Genomic DNA, 23,098 nt, shown 5'->3' with positions numbered 1-23,098 from the left:
GTGCTAAGTTGGAAGTCTTCATACGAGTTCTAGCCTTTCTGGTGTTGGTGTCCGGAAGACGAACTGTAGGACAGGTCTCACCAAATTCCTCTCTGGATAAAAACACTTCAGTGGTACACTCCTAGCGGGGGGCCTTGCTTTCCTATTTAGCTGCCCAGCCCGATGCCCATGTGCTGGCCATCCTCATGGGTGACAGACGCATCTCATTCAGCGAGATAGACTGGCATTCCTGCACCTTTTGGCCCGTGGCTCCTGCACTCCTAGGATTCATTCTGTTAATCTTCTTCCCTTCTCAGAGGGAGAGCTTGCATCTTTACTTTGTTGCTTTATACCTGCTTTCTTCCTCGCAGTTCATAGAGCTCCCAGAGTTTGGAGCTAGCCTGAGCCTTCAGCACCTCAGGAGGTCGGCGGGTCTTTGAAGGCTATACCCGGCTCTCTGCTTCCACCACACTTCCCTGTCTCATGATGGCCTCAAAGGCCATGTACCAGGCATTGCCCAAAGTTCTGGAAACTTTAGCATGAACAATGATTAAAACCCTGCTTTTCCATGCTGGGTAGTGGTGGTACCCACCTTTAATCCCAGCACCCAAGAGGCAGAGGCAGGTGGATTTCTGTGAGTTCAAGGTCAGCCTGGTCTACAGAGAGAGTTTCAGGACAGCTAAAGCTGCACAAAGAAACTGTCTGTCTTGAAAACCAAACCAACCAAACAAACAACCAAATAAACAAACAAAAGCATGTTCTCCCATTAATTGTTGAATGAACAAGTGGAGGGAAGGATGAATAAGAACTTGACTTATTTATGGTTCTTTGCCTGCATGTATATGCACTTTGTTCCCACAGAGGCCAGAAGAGGGTGTCAGGTCCCCTGGAACTGGAGTAAGAGGTGGTTGTGAGCTGCCATGTGGGTGTTGAGAATTGAAATCAGATCCTCAGGAAGAGCAGCCAGGGCGCTAAACTGCAGAGCCATGTCTCCAGCCTGAATTAGAACCTTTAATCTGTTTTATCCCACAACTATTTTCCCCTGTCTTAGACTTGCTGTGTAGACCACACTAGCCACAGAGATCCATCTGCCTTTGCCTCCCAAACACTGGAAATAAAAGGCATGTGCTACCACACCTGGCTATATATTTTGTTCTTATTCCAAGTTATTATTATTTTATTTCAAATCATTTAATCTGTGTGGATTGTGGTAGTTTGAATGAGACTGGCCTCCATGGGCTCATACATTTGAACTCTTGGTCCCCAGTTAGTGGAAAGTGGAACGGTTTGGGAAGGATTAGGAGGTGTAACGTTGTTGGAGGAGGCTTCAAAAGCCGACACCAGGCCCCGGCTCTCTATCTTCCTGCTGCCTTTGGATCAGGATGCAGAACTCTCGGCTACTGCTCCAGAAGCATGTAGCCTATGCTGCCATGCCCCCCACTGTGATGATAACGGCCAAAGCCTCTGAAACCATAAGCAAGCCCCAGCTAAGTGCTTTATCTTTAAAGACTTAGACACTGGAGTGAAACAGTTTCCTTTATCCTCAGCTCTGTTTACCCCGTGGTCACATGGCTGAGCCCTCCGTGTTCAGCTCTCACATATTCCTTTGGGGCTCAACCTTAGTCCGAGAGATAACATTTTTTTTGATCATCATTCCTCAATGATTTTTTTCCCGTTTATTTATTTATTAAAGATTTCTGTCTCTTCCCCGTCCTCAATGATTTTTTTTTTTCTGGGTGTAGAAAAGCCAAGATTCGTGTGTGATCTTAATTTCACTTACATTGTTGACTTCTCTCATGAGTTCTGATATTTGCTAGACAGTTCTCTTGGACTTTCCTAAGAGGCAGGTCTATTTTCTCATCTCCTCACCATCCCTTCCTCCTCCCGCGAAGGGCCAATATGGCCAGAGCAGGGAACCACAGCTTGTCCATATTGTTTCTCCTTCATGGAGAGCTTCCCTCAGCCGTGTGGTGGGCTTGCGCACATTTATGTTTTGATATTCCACTTCTAAGATGGCTGGTGTTCCGAGAATCTTCCTTTCCCAGGAGCTCACTGAGCATTGAGCATTGTCAGTCTTGTGGCGAGTTGGCTGGGCAGACAGCTGTGTGCATAGGCTGTGTGCACAGGCTGGCACGGCCCTCCTTACAGTCAGGTGCCGCCCGGGGATAATGGTCTGGACACTGGGATATCAGCGGAAGTGACCGCATTCCTTCCTGAAGGTTCCCACAGAAAGGTCCTCCTCTGCCCCTTTCTCTTTTGTTGGCGAAACGTCAGTGTGATGACAGGAGCTGCAGCAGGCACTGGAGACTGTGAGGCAAACTTGGAATTGGGTGCCAGATGCCGCAGAGGTAAGGATGGAAGGAGCCAATTCCTGGGAGCTTTGAGGGGAGTCCCCATGCCAACCTTGAACTCCTACCTAATGCTTGATACTGTCCCTCAGTAACTGTCAAAAAATAGAATCTCTCTAGGTTGGTTTGAGTGTCCCACCCCTTCTCCCAGAGCAAGCCAGCACTTTAACTCCTCAGGGTCATGGTGTTGGGAGTAGGAGTCTCTGGGAAGTATGTGGGTCATGGAAACCCTCACAGGTAGACTGATGCTTTCCTTGTGGGAATGGATATTTGGGAGCGCAGTTCCTTTCTCACACACCCATTTACCCTTCTTGTTACCATGACTTGAGGACCAAAGTCCTTGTGGCTTTCCAGCCTCCAGAAGCATAGGCCAGCATTACCCTTTGTCCTTTCTAAGTTACCCAGTCTCCGGCATTCTGTCGTAACCATAGAAGGTGGACAGGTGTCAAGCAGAGGAATGACAAGAAATATAATTTAGAAAGTTAATTCTGGGTGCTGGGGAAGGATGGATGAAGCAGGAACCAGGCTGGAGGTCGTGTCTGTCGGCTCCTGCACCAAGACAACCAGCGACACATCTGCGGCTGAACAAACCAGGCTTGTCTACAGGGTGAGAGGACACATAATGCAGGAAAACCATGGGGTCTCAGTAAGGGCGTGGGAAAGAACCTGCTGCAGGATTTGGGCTGTCATTATTGTAGTGATATTTCATTTGTATTTTAATAAATAAAGCTTGCCTAAAGATCAGAGAGTAAAACAGCTGCCCTGGTTAGCCTTACAGACCAGGCAGTGGTGACACACACCTTTAATCCCAGTAGCTACACTAGTTTGTAATAGAAACTGGGCAATAGTGGTGCATGCCTTTAATCCCAGAACTAGAGAGGAATATAAGACAGGAGGAGACAGCTCTCAGTCAGTCTCATCCTGAGGATTCTTGGGGACAGGATTGCCATTTCGGACAGTGGCTAGCTGTTTTGCTTTTTGAACTTCAGGCAAGCTTTATTTATTAAACTATAAGTGAAATATCACTACTTATTATGACTCTTTTTTTTTTCTGGTTTTCTCTGTAGCTTTGGAGCCTCTCCTGGAACCAGCTCTTGTAGACCAGGCTGACCTCGAACTCACAGAGATCTGCCTGCCTCTGTCTCCCGAATGCTGGGATTAAAGGCGTGCGCCACCACTGCCTGGCCTTGTTATGACTTTTTAAAGAAGGTATTATCATTGGCTCCCTGGTGAAGCACACACATTGACCTGTAGTCCAGTTCCCAGCACTCCCATCAGATGCTCGCAAGTGCCTGAAACTCCAGCTCCAGGGGACTCAAGCTCATGTTCTCCTTGGGCATTAGTGAGTGTGTACGCACGTGCGTGTGTGCACACACACACATTTGCAAATGTCTACTATCAGTGTGTGTGTTAACATGATGAGGTATGCTGTGGGGGTCAGAGGACAACTTCTTAGAGTTGGTTTCTTTTCTTCAGCATTTATATGGGTTCTGGGGAACAAACTCTGGGCCTTGGCCCTGTGTGGCAAGTGTTTTACCCACAGAGACATCTTGCTAGTTCCCTTGTGACTTGTTTGGGCAAAGTGTGATGAGTGGGCTCCAGCTCTGGGTGAAAATGTATCAAAATAGAGTGGGCATTTTGCACTGCCCCTCAGGGCATTCGTACACTAAAGGGCACAGGAAAGACAGGGCAGAAGGACATCAGAGCTGGGGCAAAGGCAGCTGTCCCAGGAAAGCCAGCCACAGCTACACATAAGTGCATGGGGTGGGGCTGGCACATTAGCCCAAATCTCTTTCATCTCTGCTTGCCTGAGCCTCCTGGCGGAACCCTTAGGAAGCAGAGAAGGGAACTTAGCTGGGTCTTGAGCATCCAGAGCAGGGAGAAAATGGGTCTGGGCAGAGGAAGTGTGAAACAACCAACTGGTACACATGGTGCATCCCCAAAGCTGAGGAGTTGCCTTGCCTGATCCTTAAACTTGTTCCAGAACCACAGTGTCCCCATCCTAGGCTGTGCTGCTCTTGGGGAGACTTCAGGGGGTTAAAAGGGAAGTTACTGCCAGGTGTGGTAACACGTGCCTTTAGCCCATCACTTGGGAGGCAGAGGCAGGAGGGTCTCTGAGTTCGAGGCCAGCCTGGTCTACATAACAAGTTCTAGGCCACCCAGGGCTACATAGATCCTGTTGAGAGAGAGAGAGACAAAGACAGAGACAGACAGACAGACAGACATGTACACATGCACGCACGCACACACACACACACACACAGAGAGAGAGAGAGAGAGAGAGAGAGAGAGAGAGAGAGAGAGAGAGAGAGAGANCACACACACACACACACAGAGAGAGAGAGAGAGAGAGAGAGAGAGAGAGAGAGAGAGAGAGAGAGAGAGATTGTTGTAGGCTCCAGAAAGGAGTGGGACCCAGGGTGTGGGAAGAATGGGACAAACCAGGCTGGCTGCCCTGCTGGGCCTGTCCAGGTAGATGGAGTCTGTCTCTTGTCATGTCCAGTCTTTTGATGGGGTAAGCCTTCCTTGAGTGTGTGTGAGGCAGCTGAGCTTGAAACAATTCTTTTAGGAATGGGGACTGGTAGCCTAGGGCAGGTTTCTTACTGCTCCCGGGCCTTTCTCAGCAGCACATCAGTGCCTCTACTTCCAGAAAACAAAGTCAGCAAAAAGAACCACAAAGAAGGCTCAGCTAGGCTGCCGGGGGCACTGCCTGAAGGTGGACAACCATGAAAGCCTCATTTCTCTTCTCTCTGACTGCCTTCTCTTGCCTCGGGATTCAGGAAGTAGGGCAGGGGCTGGGAGATTGAGGGACCAAGAAAAGAAAGGCCCTGTCCTCAACTGGAGCAGATACATGCGACATGGGCAAGATGACAAGCTTGGGATCTCCACGGAGATGGTTGCTGCCTTTGTCCCCAGGCCCACTGACTTTCTTGAATTCTGTATCTGCTGTCCCTTAATTATTTAAATCACTTCCCCATCGACAACCCTTCATGGTTTCCAAAATGCCTTCCCGGATGGTGAGGCTCACTGAATTTCCATAACCACGTGGTGAGGTGGCCCTGCTTTGGTCCCTTCCTCAGTGAGACTGAGGGGACATGACTCATCAGAGGGGTGGCCCAGCGTTGGCTGGGAAGGGGAAGGTGTCTGCTTGATGATTCGTGAGCAGTTTCTGTTTCCCTCATTTGACGGGATGTTGGAACCCTTCCCTGCTGGGATCTGTTACCCACACCGGACTCGGTATACAGAAGCTCCCCCTGCCCTGCAGGGTTGGGTGTGGCAAGCCATCCCCGGCCTTATTTCAGGACTTCCAGGCCTCTGGACACCACCTCCTGGGTGCCCCCAGAATCACCTCGATGCAGCCTTTCCTCCCGTGGCCCATTAACCAGTAAGCCCCTTCCTGTCCTTCCTTCCACTTCTCAGGACCCTAGGAGCCTGGATGGGGAGACAGACTTGCTAAGGCCAAGTCAGGGGCTCTTTGATAAGATTCCTTCCTTCCCACCAGAACCAAGGTTAGCCACTTTCCAGAGCACAGATGCTGATTGGCTCTAGGGAGTGGGAGGGACCAGCCAAGGCCTGCAGAGTGATGCGGGAGGAGGGACAGCCCCTTGCTTAGGTCTCACCAGGCCGTGACTCATTTGCTTCGCTGAGTCTCTGATTTCTCCCATGAAGGAGGCCTGAAAACAGTCCCCGCCATGAGGGTAAAGGTCACCGGGGAGAGGTGGGAGTGGATGGCGACAGCTGTGTGCACCCTTATCTCAGGGGATCAAGTCTCTGATGGCTTCACAGTGCTGGCCGCTAGGCACTCAAGAAGTAGTCACTGCTCCTTGCTATGGCAAGCTGGGGGGCTTCCTGGAGGAGGTGGTATGGTTGCTGGACTCCAGCAGGAACTTGGGGCATCCTAGTCTATGTGGGCTCTTCAGTGAAAAGGATCTCTGTGAGCAAAAGGGGTGTGGGGGTCCAGGGAGCTTCATGTGGCTCTGCCACAGAACACGAACCCGAAGAGATGACCACCTTGACTGTCCAGCTGAGGGCTTCAAGATCCCCTCAGAGGCACCAGTGGGTCTCCACTGGGCCAGATGTCCTTCTTAGAAAAATGGTTTTGATGGCAGCGTGGAAGAAGGGTGGTACGGGGAGCCAGGCTGAGAGTGGTGGCATTTATCTGAACCCCCAGAATTCGGGAGGCTGAGGCAGGATGATGAGACCAGTCTGGGCCATATTGTGAAATGCTGTTCAAACAAATCTGGTTAGGAGAAGCCAGGGCCTGGTTAATTCCGAAACAGCCTGGTTGGTTTAAAAAGCTCTCTGTCACAACCTCACACTGGCCTCAGAACACTTTGTTCTATTACTTGATGCACCCACCCAGCCTGTGTGGGTGGCCAGTCTCTGATGGTTTCACACCATGGTGTCAAGCATTCTGCTGCTTTCAGGCTAAACAGTGGCTGGGGCCAGAGCTCGGTTGGTAGAATGCTCTGCCTGTAGCTTACCCAAAGCCCCGTGGTCAGTCCCCAGCACTGTAAAACCAGGCACACCTGTAGTTCCAGGTGAAGGCAGGAGGAGCAGAAGTCTGTGATCATCTGAGCTAGAGACCAGCTGGGACGTATATATCGAAAAACCTTGGGTTCTGCATTAAAAAAGATTACCAACCAAACATAAAAAAAACCCCACAAAAACAAACAAACAAACACCTTTGCTTTTTGCTTTCCCTCTTTGTGCCCTCATTCCAAACAAGTTCTGAAGACTCAGCAAGATGAACTAGACAGATGGCTCAGCAGGTAAAGCTCTGCCCTCACAAGTCAAGAAGATGCAGAGAGAGACAAAGTTCCACAAAGTTGTACACTGAGCTCCACACACATGCTGTGGCATGACATGTCCTGCTATCTCACACACACACACACACACACACACACACACACACACACACACACTTTTTTTTTTTTTAAAGAGTAAGACAGGTGTATGGGGAGAGAGTCCCAGCTCCCAGAAGGTAGGATCTGGCCATGTGTGAAGTCATATGCCCCAGGTCCTGGACAGACATCTATCTCTATTCTGCTCCCACAAGATGGGGTGTTGGCAGGGCTGATTGCACCCCCAGAAGCTGCTGGAGGCAGAAGGAAGAGCTAGCAAGCCTGCATCCATCTTTGGGAGCCTTTCCCAGAGGGCTTGGCAGGACTGCCACCCTGGCACAGCTACTGGGAGGGCAGGACAGGTGGTAAAGAAAAGGGAAGAAAGAGCTGTTGCTCACCTCTGGTGGCCCACATTCTGGAGACCTCTTGGTCTGTCATGGGACTGGTGATTACTGTCTCTCAGAGAGGTGGGAAGCTGAACACTGGCTTGTGATAGTCTCAGAGTACTTGGGAATGTGAAAATGTGACCGAGCGGCTCAGATTTACAGCTGACGGAGGCAGTATGGGCACTGGGGCCGCTGGAGTGGAGCCAAGAACCCCGCAGCTTGGGCCATTGCAACCAGGCTTGGTTTCTTGTCAGGTGTCGTCTGGTTCCAGGCTCTAGGGAGTGTGGTGGTGGGGGTGTATGTATTGTATGGGGAATCTTCAGGTTGGCCTGATTAGGCTAGGACCAAAGCCTGAAGCATTGTGCTCTGGCAGGGTACAAAGGGTGCATGAGGAAGTCTCCAAAACTTGCTGTGCTTGACTGGAAGGAACTGTTGAGGTCATGTTGGCCATCCACCTACCTCAAGGAGGCCTTAGTTCCCAGAGGGGAAACAATTGGACTGGGGCGTGTCTTCAGAATACTTACTTACCTTGGTCCCTCATCTTGTAGTCTCCTGACTTACCTCTGCCCCGAGGGATGAATACTTGGTGATGAGGGTAGGCCTGGTCTGGATTAAGCCAGGATATCCATGTCCCTCCTTAGATCCAGGGCTCAGGGAGGTGGCACTGACTGCAAGCTCTGCTCTCAACGTGTATGCTCCAGTGTGGGGCTGTCACTGAGCTGGGGAACGGGTGGTGCAGAGCGAAATCAGCTGGGTCCAGCTAGGATGTGTGCACTCCCCCCCTAACATTTCAAAGGATACCAAGAGCAGAGGTGCAGAATTTGGGGTGCAGAGAAGATGGAGTTCTGTGTGGAGTTCTTTAGCCCTGGTTTACAGGAGGGAACCGGGTCAGTGCCATCCTGAGGCTTTGAGCAGAGAGAGGTTGGCTCTAGTCACTGGGTGGCAGGGAGGGACACACCATTTATGTCTGCAGAAGGAGGCTGCCATGAGGAGGGATTTGACAAGCCATGCAAGGACTGGGCCCCTACCTCAGCAATGGCTCAGCTTTCCTCCCCAAGGGAGAGGCTGTTGAGGGTGGGACAGTCTAAAGAGAGCCAGAGGGAGGGACAGAGGGGGCGGGCAGGACTGGCAAAGAACAGAGAGAGCAAAGCCAGAGTGAGAGAAAGGAGGAGGCACTGCCCTTTGCTTTCCCTGGCGTTCCTGGCAGAGTGAAGGCCGCACACCTTCCCTTGTGTTGTGTGTCCTGTCTCCCCCCGCCCCCTCAGCAGGGAGGACCTTAGCTGGGGCTCTGACCTAATGACTATTGTCTTTGGGCTGCACCTTGAGGTCTGCTCCCCCCCCCCCGCCCCAGTGGGAGATCTCAGTCCCAGCCAGCTACCTTGTGATGGTTGGCTCATGGGGTGTGCCTGGTTCCTGTAGGTTCTGTCCCAGAAGCAGGTGTAGGTCATTACAACTCCCAGGGAGCCCCTTCCTGGCCATTGGGAGCCCTATCTCTGAGATTTTCCCTCTTCGGGGTAAACTGAGTCCTACCTCTTTGCACTGGGGAGCTGAGGCAGTTGCTCCTTGCTTAGGCCCTGCTGTGGGGGAAAGACTAGGTAGCAGGGTTGTCATCTGGCCAGCAGCTACACCCTAGAGGGAAAGGAAACGGGACAGAGGGTGGTTTAGTCTCACCATGGCGCTCCAGAAGGTCCTGTCTGTGGCTTAGCACTGTGCTACCACAGCACTGGCTGGACCTCCTCACCCAGAAAGTGTGGGGTGTCAGGGTTGCATGGCTGTGATGATAAGATCATCTCCAGCTGGCAGCGCAATGTTCCCTGGGCACCCAGTACGGTGCCTGACACTGGGGCTGGGGAGCCCTGCTGCTAAGTTTGCACATCAAGGTCTAACATCATGAACCACTTCCTCCAACCTGGAGACCAGCACCGATGATGGAGGTGTGTGCATGTGCGCGTGTATGTGCGTGCGTGTGTGTACGTGTGCACGCGTGTGTAGCTGGTATACACGTGGGTCTGATGGAGTGGGATATGTGTGTTGGTGTGTGTAGTACTTCTGTGGGTGTCAGTACCTATGTGAGGAGAGGGCAGCACCCAGGCCCCAGAAAGGGTCCCTAGCAGTCTAAGAACTTGCTCCTTCCTTGGCGGCACAGAGGAGGTGCCACTGGCCAGTAAGGGAAGGGGATCGTCACTCTTCAGCTGCCAGAGAAATGGACTAGAAGCCTTGCAGCTAGGCAGGGACAAGTCCCAAGTGGAAAGTGGACAGGCGCTTATAGGAAGTGTACTGTCTCTGGACCATTGGTCAAGGGGGAAGGTGTGTGGCTGCAGGACGGGTGGGAGTGTCCGAGGAGTCGGCCTGTGGACCTGGGGTCTGGCTCCTGGGGCCCTGGTGGAATTGCCGATGCAGGGTTTCTGTGGGCTGGAGGCCACATAGTGGTGGGTGTGTTTAAGAGCCCATGGGTGCCAGAGGAGTCTCCGTTTGACTGTACGGCACTGTGGGTTTGAGGGCAGGCATGCCAGTAGGGCTGCGTAAGCATGAGGGCACACGTGTGAGACTGTGAGCACATCTGCGTGTGGGCACATCTGGCCCCGGTGTCTGGGGACTCTCCACGATGACCTGCAAAGCTGACGGTGTGCACATCTGTGTGTAGGCACATGTGACCCCCCCCCCGGTGTCTGGAGAGAATGGTTGGGCTTTTTCAGAAACTGTCATCTGCAGGAAGCATCTTATCTGACTTGAGCATTAATCCTGCCTGATCCTCCCAGGTGCTTCCTCTGGTGACCGTCCCCACACTGTCTGCTCTTAACTCCAGACCCTGTCCCCATATCCTGCTGCGTCCACCCCACCCCCACTGCCAGTTCTCTTGGACTGGAGCTTGGATACCCTTCTTTCTTAACCCTTGCCTCAGCATTGAGTGTGCACCCCTCTGCGTTGGGCTGCACACACAACAGGGCCCTGGGTGGGCTCAGGCTCAGGAGGGTGAGGACAGGAGGCTTGGATCTTATCACACTCTAGGAATCTGGCCACAGCAAGAGCTCTGCCCTCTCTCCCTCACAGCTGCCCCCTCCAGTCTGCTCAACGGTCTTTCTGGCTGAAGTCACTGTCCCCTGTCCCCAAACCACTGCATTAGCATCTTACCTTACTCTGGTCATTTTATTCCCTACCTGTTCACCTCTCACAGCTGAGGTCAGCCTGATGGTTCTGCACCATCAGAACCTTTCAAGGGTTTCCATCGGCCTTTCAAGAGGATCAGATCTTCATGGGAAATAAGGGTCTGCCCACCAGCTGCTTCACTGACCCCCTGTTCGACTCCCTACCTCTTGGTTTGGTCTGGACTTCCTCCCCGCGCTGGCCCCTCACCATCCCCCAAGTTCCAGCTGAAGAGTACACACTCTCAGTGGAGCCTTCCCCTCTGCTCTCTCACTGCTCTGAGTCCTTAGCTCCACCTCCATTACTCTGACACGATCTTAGTGATGTGTTCACAGTGCAGACTCTGGCTTCCATGGACGGTCACCCCAGAGAGGACCGAAGTCTTGTCTATCTCATTCATGGTCACATCCCCAGCACCCAGAACAGAACCTGGCACGCTATAAATATTCCTGGTGAGCCATGTGTCCTGGGACATGAAGAGTTCTAAGGCAAGGAGTGTGCTCAGTGTTAGGAATTTTTCCTAACGCGAGCTCTCTGCCGACGCAAACATCCCAATCAAGCCAAATCACAAGCCAAATTAAGAAATATCCAGGTTTAATGGGATTCCTGTGCTCTCAGGTGGCCCCGAGGGGGAACTGGGAGGCCACAAATGTGTCCACTGGGGGTGGGGAGGAAAGAGACCATGAGGGGACCTTCTGGGGAAGCAGTTTAAGTAGACCGGGGGAGTGGTCAGGATTTTGGCGGGCTCGTCTAGACAATCCTCGGGGAGGGGTCAAGGCTTGGTGGGCACAGGGATGGGTTCTCCAAAGATGGAGGCCAGAGATGGGGACTTGGGACTTACATTCCAGACTGTTTGTATAAGGGGTAACAGGAAGCTGAGGTGATATTTTGACTAACATCTAGGCTCTCTTAGAGAAAAGGGGCATTAACTCAAGTCTGGCTACTTCCTGCGGGCATAGGGTGATGTGGGGAAGGGGAGAGCTAGGTGTTGGTGGGTCCACGCTCAGTGAGAGGTGTGGCTGGGAAGGCATCCCCTGTACTGTCATCCCAGAGACGGCAGGCAACTGCTGTTCCTAAGGGAGGGGTGAGAGCGCAGAGCCCCAAAACCATGGACATATGTATCAGACAGTCCCACTTTATAAAGATTTTGTAAGAGGCACCCCAGGGGCGGCAGCGGATCTGGCTTTGAACTTCAAGTGCCCATTTTAAAGTCTATGCCTAAGTCTATTACCGCGCATCTGCTAAAATAGCTCTCACGCCCAAAGGGGTCATGGAAATTGGATGCTAGGCATCTTTGGAGCAAACAAAGTCCACCTCAGCTAGGCCTGATCTTGCCAGTCTAGCTGTTGCTGAGATCAAACTCTTGGTGAGAGCTCACAGCTTCAACAAGAGTCCGATAATTGACAAAAGTAAGTACGAATGGGTCCCCCCAAAACCCTATAGCATAGACAAGAAAAAGGGACTCACAAGACACAGCCGCTGTAGCCCAGGAGCCGGTTTTAGTGTGGCAAGGAGAGCTCAGATTGTAGACTAGGGGGCTTTCGACACGTGGCCACGTGGGACCTCCAAGATGTTAGGAATTTTTCCTAACGCGAGCTCTCTGCCGAGGTAAAAAATCCCAATCAAGCCAATCTTGACCACTTCCCCAGTCTACTTAAACTGCTTCCCCAGAAGGTCCCCTTGTGGTCCCCACCTCCCATGGTCGCGTTTGCGGCCTCCCAGTTCCCCCTTGGACCCACCCGAGAGTGCAGGAATCCCATTAAACCTGGATATTTGTTAATTTGGCTTGTAATTTGGCTTGTTTGGGATTTTTCCTTGGCAGAGAGCTCGCGTTAGGAAAAACTTCCTAACACTCAGGGTCACCAAAATGGGAGTGGATGAACCCAGGACACTTTGCTCTTCATAGAAGTGATGATGGGCACTCATTGATATGCCTGGTGGGCTTGCTTTCCGGAACCTTCCACTACGTTGAGAGCCTAAGGACACTTCTCTCCTGGAGCCTGGGGCATGGTGGGAATAAGGGCCAAGTCCTATGTCTAAGCATAGCTGCCAGTAGAGATGCCTCAACCCCAGCTCAAACCTGGGCAACTGTGGGTTTTTGTTGTTGTTTTGTTTTTGGAGTACAATAGACTTTCAATGGGAGAAAGAACCCTGAGTGTCTGTAGCTCTGAGGTATTGGCAGCTGGGCTGGAAACAGCACTCTGCTTCTGAGACAGTCAGCGCTTTCAAGATGGAGGCCTTGGCAGTCAGGCCTTAGAGAGAAGAGGCTAGGGCAGAGCAGGGCATCTGGTGGGAAGGACCTGGATCCTGGGAACATGGTAGGAGGGTCACAAAACTAAAGTTCCAAGTATGGCTCCACTGTCTCCTGACTTGGAGAGCTTGGGAAAGGTACCTAGGTTCTCACTGCCTCGGGTTCCCCCATGCAGGTTTGGTGTAGCCTTCTCTGGCTTTTGACGTCTTTGGGGTTTAAATCTGATCGTTTTTAGAAATGGGACAGGGCAGGGCCTATGGAGAGCCCAATGTAGCTGTTATTGTGAACCAAGGCTTGTGAGTGGTATGTGTCTGGGGCAGGGATGAATGTAAGGCAAAAGCAGGTCCCTGCAGACTCTCACTAGAGGCAGGAAAGTCCAATGGTTAAATCCAGGCTCCAGGGAGTATAGGCTGGTGACTCTCCTAGTCAGGGTTACTACTGCCGTGATGAAACACCATGACCAAAAGCAAGTTGGAGGCAAAGGATTAATTTTACTTATGTTTCCACATCCCTGTACCATCACTGAAGGAAGTCAGGGCAGGAACACAAGCAGGGCAGGAACCTGGAGACAGGAGCTGATGCAGGGGCCATGGAGGGAGGAGTGCTGCTTACTGGCTTGTTCCCCATAGCTTGCTCAATCTGCTTTCTTATAGAATGCAGGACCACCAGAATCTCTGCCCACAATGGCCTGGGCCCTACTACATTGATCACTAATTAAGAAAGTGCCCTATAAGCTTGCCGGCAGCCTGATGTTATGGAGGTATTTTCTTAATTGAGGCTCTCTCCTCTCCACTGACTAGCTCCTATCAAGTTAACATAAAACTAGCCAACACAGTGGTCTTAGTACCCCCACTGGAACACCTTTGAACTTTGGTTTCTGTCTCAGTTCATTTGGGCTGCTGTAATCAAATGCCCGAGGCTGCACAATTAATTAAAAACCAGGGACAGAATAAGAAGACAGTTCGAAATCTCCAAGGGTGGACATCAGTAGAGGGCCATCTTACTGTGGTGAAGCCTGGACTCATTTCTACCATACAGGCACCAACCCATTCTACTCTCTTGGCCTAGTCACCTCTCATTAGGTTCTTGTTCTAAACCAGTGCTTCTCAGCCTTCCTAGTATAATTCCTCATGTTATAGTAACCACCAACCATAAATTTTTTTTTTTGAGACAGGGTTTCTCTGTGGTTTTGGAGCCTGTCCTGGAACTAGCTCTTGTAGACCAGGCTGGTCTCGAACTCACAGAGATCCGCCTGCCTCTGCCTCCCGAGTGCTGGGATTAAAGGCATGCGCCACCACCGCCCGGCTCCATAAAACTATTTTTGTTGCTACTTCATAACTGCAATTCTGCTACTGTTGTGAATTGTAATGTAAATATGTTTTCTGATGGTCTCTGGTGACCCCTGTAAAAAGGATGTCCAACCCCCAAAGGGGCTGTGACCGACAAGTTGAGAAGCACTGTTCTAAACATTGTTGCATGGAGCATTAAATGTAGCCAAGTTGTGCAGATGCCTTGAAGCCACTGCAGTTTTTCTATCTCCAAGAGAATAGAGAGGAGAAGCAGATGAAGCTTACACATAGTAACACTTCTAAGGCTCCTAACATTTGGTTAGTTATTGTTCTCTTTATCAAGAGCCCAGAAAGGTTAAAGTATTTGCCTAGGATGCCCAGGCCTTGAGGGCCCAGGGTGGACGGGTACCACTACAACAAACAGACATGTGATAGAGAGGTGGGGAAGACAGGGAAAAACGGAGTGATGCGTGCACTATGGACAGAGGTGGAACTGGAGATGTGACAGGCGAGAGAGGGGACTGAGGTCTACATGCTGTTGTTGTCCAGTAGGGCCAGCAGGATGGTCTACAACAGCCTGGAGCTTACGTAGACTCAGCCCCCAAACCTGCCGCCCGGCCACAGGGTTCTCTGGCCTTGAGCAATGATGGAGGCCAGAGATGAGGGATTAGACCTTCTCAAATGACCACTGGCCCCGTGGTGCCACCAGAGGTCACGTTGGTTTCTGTGGTTAATGCTGCCGTCCCAGGCTGCGATGAAGCCTGAGCTCCCCGTGGACATACACAGTCTGTGTCGCTGCCCGATGACTCCAGGCTTTGCTGCCTGGGGGAGCCATGCTGATGTGAGTGGCATGTCTAACTCCCTGAGGTCGTGTGGAAGCTTCTGGCCCTTTCAGCTGCTAGGGGCCATGGGTGGGTCAGTGGTCCTGATATGGCCAAGGACCATGTTGATGTCTGCGGATCCTGTCACTGCTGAAGCCCATGCAGATGCCCATGGTCTGGGCTGCCGCCTAAAGCCATATTAATGTCAGTGGGTTCAGGAGACCTGGCTCCACCCCTTGCTGGCCAATGAGTGAGGGCATTGGCATGGCCTGGGAGGGAGAGCTGGCCCTGTCCCTTGTCTCTGATCCTGGAACTTTCTAACCTCCCAGGGCCTAGAAGACACTTTGTCTCTTGCCACGGTGCACCTAGCTCTGGTCATGGCAGAGACCCAGGAGTCCTCTTATGACCCTAGAAGTCAGTGTGGTCATATTTCTGAGAATTAACTTCTTGTGAACCTGTTTCCTCCCCCACTGTGCCTAAGCCACAGATGCCTCTGGCTGCCAGCTTGGGAGTGGAGCTGGTCCACTGCTGGGATGCTCGGATGCCCGATGTATGTTGGGAAGGGTGTCCTAGGAGTGGGGGGTCTCCTCTAGCCATAACCAGGTACACAGGCGGGGGCATAGGCAAAACCCCAGTCCTTGCATGCACATGTATGGTCCAAAGTGTAGACTCTAACCTGACCATGGGATACTTATCATTGTCCACTGGGGCTCCTCCCTGCCCTATGACTCATGCACTTGTCTTTATGTGAGACCATAGCCATGGGGACATCCAGATCCCCTGAACCACACAGTGCACATCGCTGGAAGGGGCTGTGACGGTGCCTCTAGGGCAAGGTGTTCCCACTCTGGCGTCTTCTACCTGCATCATGGCTTACAGAGTGTTTGGGAACTGTCTGTGCCTTACCTAATAGCTTTCCTGAGTTGACTTGATTTTTTTTTTTTTTTTACAACCCTAGCATTTATTTTAAAAGGAAAGGATAATCATCACTCTAGTGGCTAACTGGTGTCCCTGGCCATGAATACAACATGATCACGAAGGTAAGTATTACTGAGATGATGAAGTCAGCTCCTCAAAGGCGTCACTAGGGGTTTACTGCTGGGTCCCCAGCCCCTAAAGCAGGACCTGGCACACGAGTTCCCAGGACTGAGTGTGCTCCTGAGTCAGTGAGTAAATGCAGAAGGGAATGAGGGACCTGAGCCGCAGTGAAGAGGAGGAGGCGTGGAGGTCACAGGGGCCCTGAAGCCAGCCAGCCACAGTGGACAGACTCAGGTAATTGACGGGGATTTAAAAAGGGTAGAACTTCCTGTGTGCTTCGGTGTTCTTCAGTGCCCTATTCAGATGTCTCTGCACATCAAAGGACCTCCTGAGCACAAGAGGAACCCAAATTCAGGTGACAGCCCCTCTTCCCCACATTCAGTATGAGATCAGATTCAGGGGGAACCTCCAAGGTAGAGCCACTGATGTCCTTCATCTGACAAACACGTGGGGCATGCCAGCCTCTTCTACCACATGTCTACTTGTGGCCAGCGGATCTTTGGGGCTTCCTGCTTCACCTTCCCCAGCAGGAGACTGGATGGCCACGGGACCCCTCTGCTTCCTTCCCACGGTGCTTGCCAGGTTGTGACGGCAGAGCTCAGGACCTGGGGTTCAGGTCTTTGCCTGGCAGGAGCCTGTGGGGGTGGCTGCAGCATAGCATCCGGGTGGGAGGCCTGGTCCAGGGAAGCTGACGTCACCCCTGACTCACTCTTCAGACAGGGCCGGGGGTGGCCTGTCACTCATCCCTAGGGTCACTCTCACCTTTATAACTACCCTGGCTCAGGCCTCTCAGCCCAGCCACTCACTTTGCTTCTCCTCCCTGGGCCATCTGCTTGAGGCTAGACTTGGAAAGGAGGAGGAAGGGAAAGGGTGTCAGGGCAGAGCCTCGAGCGAGCGTCTGACTGTGGAAGGGAAACCCATCCTGTAAGCCGACTGGGTGGACAAACCGGAATCCCAAAGGCAGAAGGCCAGTGACGTCTAAGCAGCCATCCAAATAAATGGTTACAGAAAATGACACAGAGAATTATCATTTGCTCCAGATGAGTCCCACATGGTTTTAATTGAAGAAAGAAAAATAAATAAAACCTGAGCCCCAAACTCACTTGTTAGATCTGTTCTGTAAGAGTCAAGCCATGAAAAACCTTAAACAGAAACCGACAGCTGTGTGGTCACTTACTGTCCAGTGATGAGACACTGGCAGCCTGTGGAGGAGCCAGCCTGCCTGGGACCCCCCCCCTCATGCCTGCCCAGTTTATGTCCAGAGTCCTGCCTCCTCTTGGAAGACTCCCAGGGCACAATTCTGGAGAACAGGGTCCTGAGAAGGTAGCAAGGGGTGGCAGACATCCCGCAGATGACTCATTTGTGGCAGCATCCAAGAGTTGGTAGGGGGACCTTTAGTCAGAACAGCAGGTGGGGGAGGGATGTGGGCTCTTCTACCCCAGCCTTGGACTTTCACCCTGGTACTGAAGGTGGGGTTTTCCCCTGATTTGCGGATCTGGCAGAAGGAGAAAGCATACCCCTCTTTTATGGTTAATTTGGCCTCCTTGAGTTCACCTGTGTATGTCAGCGCTGAAAAGGGGACAGCTCCCAGGAAGAGTGGTGTATGGGTGACAGACACAAGGACTGAGGCATCCAATCAACTTTCAGCAACACAATGTCACCCTGCGAGGAGGCCCAGCAGTGGAGTCCAGCACTGGCATCAGGGACCTGGAGTTTCCCACAAAGCTAAGTTGATTTCATTCCTGCTGCAGGGACCTCAGCTGGTGGGGCCTCCCTCTTCTCCACAGCTGGAAGGCTGTGGCTCCAGGCATGGCAGGTGACTCTGGTCAGCAAGACTAGACATGATGGTCCCCCTTCATGCTCTGTAATTTGTCCCTGGAATCAGCCATTAAGTCATCTGTGAGGCTGATGCCAAGGATAAGGGCCCCTATCACCTTCAGGGATCTATGGTCCAGACTCCCTGGCTGGGTTGCCAGTTCTGCTGTATCAGCTTCCAGACTGACTCGGTGGGAAGGGACCCAGGCACAGCCTCACAGCCCGGGAACCAACGTGCATGATGGTGACACTGAGACACTGGACACTGGTCCAGGAGTCCTTGTAGCTTTTCCCTTGCATTGGATCCGCATAGGATCCAAGCTCCAGGCAAAGAGGAAAGGCACAATATTCTGCTTCAGAACCCATATACCATACCGTCTGCTGGGGGTCCGCACAGGTCCTAACTGTAGGCTTCCAACACAGAGGGGACATAGGATCTGTAGGGAAGCTGGAAGGCTCTTACTAAAGGCACAGAAAAATTGGCTCTGGAGTAAGGATTTGGGAGGTTGGGTTTTGAACACCGTCCCCACCCACCATGTTTGCTTTGGATGGAGTTCAGCCACCTACCAACATTTCTTGCCCCCAACTCAGGAGCCCATCCCGGGAGGGGTGACCCATGCACAGCTGGGCCTCACCACATCCGGGAGGAGGGGGCTGGCACTTGTGTAGGGGAGGGCGGAAAGGCTGTGGGTTACCCAGATCTTCATTCTCATAGCTTAGTGTGGGACCAGGGCCTGTCCCAGGAGGGTTTACAGTTCTAGGAGACTGGAAAGGGGCAGGTTCTGTAAGTGGCTCTCCTTCCTCTGAAACTCCTGCCAGGCCCGACTAGGCCCTGGGAGAGCCCAGCACCGTCAGCAGAGTTCCCCTTCAACACTAGCCGGTAATATGGGAAGTACTTCTTTTGGGGCCCTTGGGGGTTTCCCTGGGCCCCTTGGGGAAAGAAGCTGCCCCAGTCCTAAGTGGAAACTCGTCACAGGCCCCTGCTCCCCTTCCCCCACGAAGCCCCCAGACCCAGGGCTTTGGCTCCAGCCAGGCCAACTTTCAAAAAAACGCTGCCATGCGGAGAAGGGGACTGATGTTTTCCTAAGGTCTCTAAAACGACACAAGTGGTGTCCTTTTTTCTAATGTATCATCATCGGTAGCAACAGGTAAAACTGGTCTATTTTTTCCCCCCGAAATTTCTAGGATAAAACCCCTGGGATAAATTGGGAAAAGTGAGAAAGTCTAAGACCTCAGTAACTGGAAGGCTGAGTAGCTGGGAAGCTGAGTTCCCCAAACATCTAGCGGCCTGGAGCTGGGCAGAGTGGGGAGCGCTCAGGCGCATTGGTTGGGGAGACGTGGGTGGGGCCTCTAGACGCTTGGCTGACACTTGTCACGGTCTGGTCCCCAGTTTCTTCCCTTCCGTGCTCCTCCCCCAGGTGCCCCCACCCCCCAGTCCTCTCCGGGAGCCCCGAGGGCGGTTCAGCCCACGTCCCACGTGAAGTCGCGGGGGCGGGCGCCGGGCGCCTTCCTGCTCTATCCTTGTATGGTGACCCGAGGGGCCGGCCCTCGAGTACTTAAGCCCGGGCGCGACAAAGCGCGCCCAGAGCCAACAGTCCCCAGGCCACACAGTCGCCGCCGCGGGAGCCGGGGAAGGGCAAGACAAGGGAGAGGACCGCGGGGAGCAGAAGGCTTTGCGATGCCGATCGCCATGAGGCTGGAGGCGGCGGCCGAGCTGGAGTGTGCGGCGCTGGGCGCACTGCTGCGGGAACCACGGGAGGCCGAGGGCACGCTGCTGCTCGACTGCCGCCCGTTCCTGGCCTTCTGCCGGAGCCACGTGCGCGCCGCGCGGCCTGTGCCCTGGAACGCGCTACTGCGGCGCCGTGCGCGCGGCACCCCCGCTGCCGCCCTCGCCTGCCTGCTGCCGGATCGCGCGCTCCGGGCACGCCTGGGTCGCGGGGAGCTGGCCCGCGCAGTGGTGCTGGACGAAGGCAGCGCGTCTGTGGCCGAGCTCCCGCCCGATGGCCCCGCTCACCTGCTGCTAGCCGCACTGCTACACGAAATGCGCGCGGAATCCACAGCCGTGTGCTTCTTGAGAGGTGAGCCCGCACCCCACGCCCGGCACTCCGCACCCCACGCCCCGTGTCCGGACCTCTTGACTAATCTTATTCTTCCCGCAGGTGGCTTCGAACGCTTCCAGGCATGCTGTCCGGATCTGTGCTCCGAAGGCCCTGCCCAGGCACTATCTCCTGTTGGAGCCGAAAAAAGCAGCTCTGACCCTAGAGCTCCCGTCTATGACCAGGTGAGTTGAAATCAGAATTATTTGACTTCCTGTCTAGCTCCATTGCCCACACTAGAGAGATGCCTCTGGGGAAAGCCAGGGGTGTATTCAACTACGTGTGTGTGTGTGTGTGTGTGTGTGTGTGTGTGTTTTGCATCCTCACCCAGACTTTAAGGTATGAGTGGCATATGTATGTCCCCCACTTTGTATCCTAAAGACTGTCCTAGAACTCCTCTTGTTTGTAGCCAGTCCGTGATGTCGCTGCCTCACTCAGGGCTCAAGCCCTCTGCCAAGGCCGAGGTCTCACCATTGTCCCCTTCCTCCTCCAGGGCGGTCCTGTGGAAATCTTGCCCTACCTGTACTTGGGCAGCTGCAGCCACTCCTCAGACCTTCAGGGGCTGCAGGCCTGCGGTATCACAGCCGTTCTCAATGTCTCTGCCAGCTGCCCCAACCATTTTGAGGGTCTTCTCCGTTACAAGAGTATTCCAGTAGAGGATAACCAGATGGTGGAGATCAGTGCCTGGTTCCAGGAGGCTATTGGTTTCATTGGTAAGGGAGCCGGAGCCCAGGGTTCTGAGGGGACTGTCGGGCAGAAGGTGGGGGCCTGTTTCCTCTGTCCACCTTCCTGTCTGACTCCTCCCTCCCCATTTCCTTTTCAGACTCAGTGAAGAATAGTGGGGGCCGGGTGTTGGTGCACTGCCAAGCTGGAATCTCCCGCTCAGCCACCATCTGCCTGGCATACCTGATTCAGAGCCACCGAGTGCGGCTGGACGAGGCCTTTGACTTTGTTAAGCAACGTCGGGGAGTCATCTCCCCCAACTTCAGTTTCATGGGGCAGCTGCTGCAATTTGAGACCCAGGTGCTATGTCATTGAGTCAAACCTGGTCTCACAGTGATGCCTCTCTGACTCTTCGGGGATGCGACTGTGGGCCTCTGGGCTCCTCTCTATCCTCAAATTGGGGTGCTAGGAAAGCCAGAATGATGCTTTTCTAATGTGGTGCTCTTCTGCTGGGGCTTTAAGGCTGGCCCTTATCCAGGGGACCAGGGCGGATAGTATATTTGCCCTCCCTCCCCCCAACTCTGGCAGAAATGAACTGGACTCTAAACCCATGTATTGTAGTCCCATATGTTAAAGCCCTTGCTAGCCCAAGGGCGCATGGAACAAGCTGTGACAAGCAGAAACCGTGTCTAGGGGTGTGCACCCCTTGGTGAAAGCTCGAACCTTGTGCTCCCAGGGGAGCCAGGAAGTGATGCGTGTGTCACGTCACTGACATCTTGCCTTTGTGTGAAAGTATGCGTGTGTCTCGCCACAGTTGGTGCTGAAAAGTTGTGTTCAACTGACATTTAACACTCCCTCCCTGACTTCCTCCCAGCCCTGTGGGCCAGGGAGGGGGCCCTTGGAAACAGCACTTTATATTTATATAGAACATTGAGGATGTGTCAATAAAAACAGTGTTTTGTTTAAAAAAAAAAGAGCAATAGCACAAATGTCTGGTCTCAAGTCCATGCCTGGGACGACTGAGTGGTCTTTACCACCTTGGCCTGGGGGCTTTCCCACACAGAGTCTAGCTTGTGTTTGTTCTGGGAGGGTTCAGGGAAGCAGACTCCAGTCTAGGTTTCAAACAACTCAGAGCTTCCCTGATCAGACCCCGCTTCCCTGAAAACCCCATTTTCTCAGTGTGTGATGTGCAGGTGTGTGCTGACTGATGGCAGTCAGATCATTGTCTGGGACCCAGAACAGAGGGCACTGGCTTCCTGGGGCTGAATGAAGGGAACAAAACCGGTCCCCAGGGTCCATTCTGTCTGCCCTGGGGTAAGGCACGCAGAAGCTAGGGTTGTTCTCAGCCTTCCTCCAGGCCTGTGTCAGTTTCTATTGGGACATGGCTGTGCTCTATCCAGCTCAGGATGAGTAAAGGACACCCGGGTCCCAGAGTCATCATCATCTCATACACTGCATGACCAGTGCTGACCGTCCACTTCACCTCATCATCCCTTACCTCTCGTGCTTCTAACGTCTTATCTCCCAACAAACGGCCTTTCTTTTCTTCTCTTCTTTCCTTTTCTTTCTTTCTTTTCTTCCTTCTTCCTTTCTTTTTTCTTTTCTTTTCCTCTTCCACCTTCTTTTTGTTTGAAACAGTCCCAACTATATATATAGCCTTGGTTTGCCTGGAACTGGATACGAAGACCAGGTTGACCTCAAACTCACAAGAGAACCTCCTGCCTTTGCCTCCCGAGTACTGTGATCAAAGGCACACTCCACCACAAATACATTTCATACTCTCCTTAAAATTGGGCAATTAAAAAAATAACAAACTTTATCATTTTTACCATTTTAAGTATTCAGTAGTGTTAGGTTATAGTCACAATAATTTTCTCTAGAACTTTCCATCTTGAAAATGGGAACATATTGTATGCTGATACTAACTCCCAAACCCTCCTCCAAGTGGCCTCTGCATTTTGCTGAATTAGTGACTCTGGGGACCTCAATAAGTGGGCTCATACAGCATTTTTCTCCTTTAAAAATAGATTCTTTTTATTTTTTGAGAATTTCACACAAATACACAATGTGTTTCGGTCATATTCACCTCTCTCTGCTCCAACCCCAACACATCCCCTCCCACCTTCATGTCCTCTTTTAGTTTCATGACCCACTAAGTCCCTTTAGTGCTTCCCAGGACTAAAGTGGGAAGGGGGCCCCAGCTGATCATGCCAGGAGGCGGTGGTGTTGTAAGGACCACATCCATTTGAGGGTCTGAGTGTCCATCCGTGTCCATCCGTGTGTGTGTGTGTGTGTCTGTGTCCCAGCCATGGCAAGAGTCCCTAGGTGTTGATGATTTCTGGGTGTTCAGTGTGAAATTCCAGAGTCCTGTCACCTGTGACACGACCACCTGGTTGCTGAAATGGAAGCTTCTAGCCAGGTGTG

The 23,098-nt window shown here is 52.5% G+C and overlaps 1 protein-coding gene across 1 annotated transcript; it reads left to right on the top strand.

Annotated features, from left to right (window-relative positions):
* The first annotated feature begins 18,953 nt into the window (after positions 1-18,953).
* Dusp2 (dual specificity phosphatase 2) lies at positions 18,954-21,624 on the top strand. The gene is made up of 4 exons (XM_050134117.1): positions 18,954-19,993; positions 20,075-20,196; positions 20,505-20,724; positions 20,835-21,624. The coding sequence occupies exons 1-4, from the start codon at positions 19,441-19,443 to the stop codon at positions 21,047-21,049; spliced, it is 1,110 nt and encodes a 369-aa protein (XP_049990074.1). The 5' UTR covers positions 18,954-19,440; the 3' UTR covers positions 21,050-21,624.
* Positions 21,625-23,098: the final 1,474 nt, after the last annotated feature.

The sequence above is a fragment of the Alexandromys fortis genome, unplaced genomic scaffold, assembly GCF_014885135.2.
Source record: "Alexandromys fortis isolate MF-2015 unplaced genomic scaffold, M_Fortis_MF-2015_v1.1 scaffold_6, whole genome shotgun sequence".
NCBI classification, from domain to species: domain Eukaryota; kingdom Metazoa; phylum Chordata; class Mammalia; order Rodentia; family Cricetidae; genus Alexandromys; species Alexandromys fortis.
Note: the sequence above shows the minus strand (reverse complement) of the source record. Positions and strands in the feature narration are given on the sequence as shown.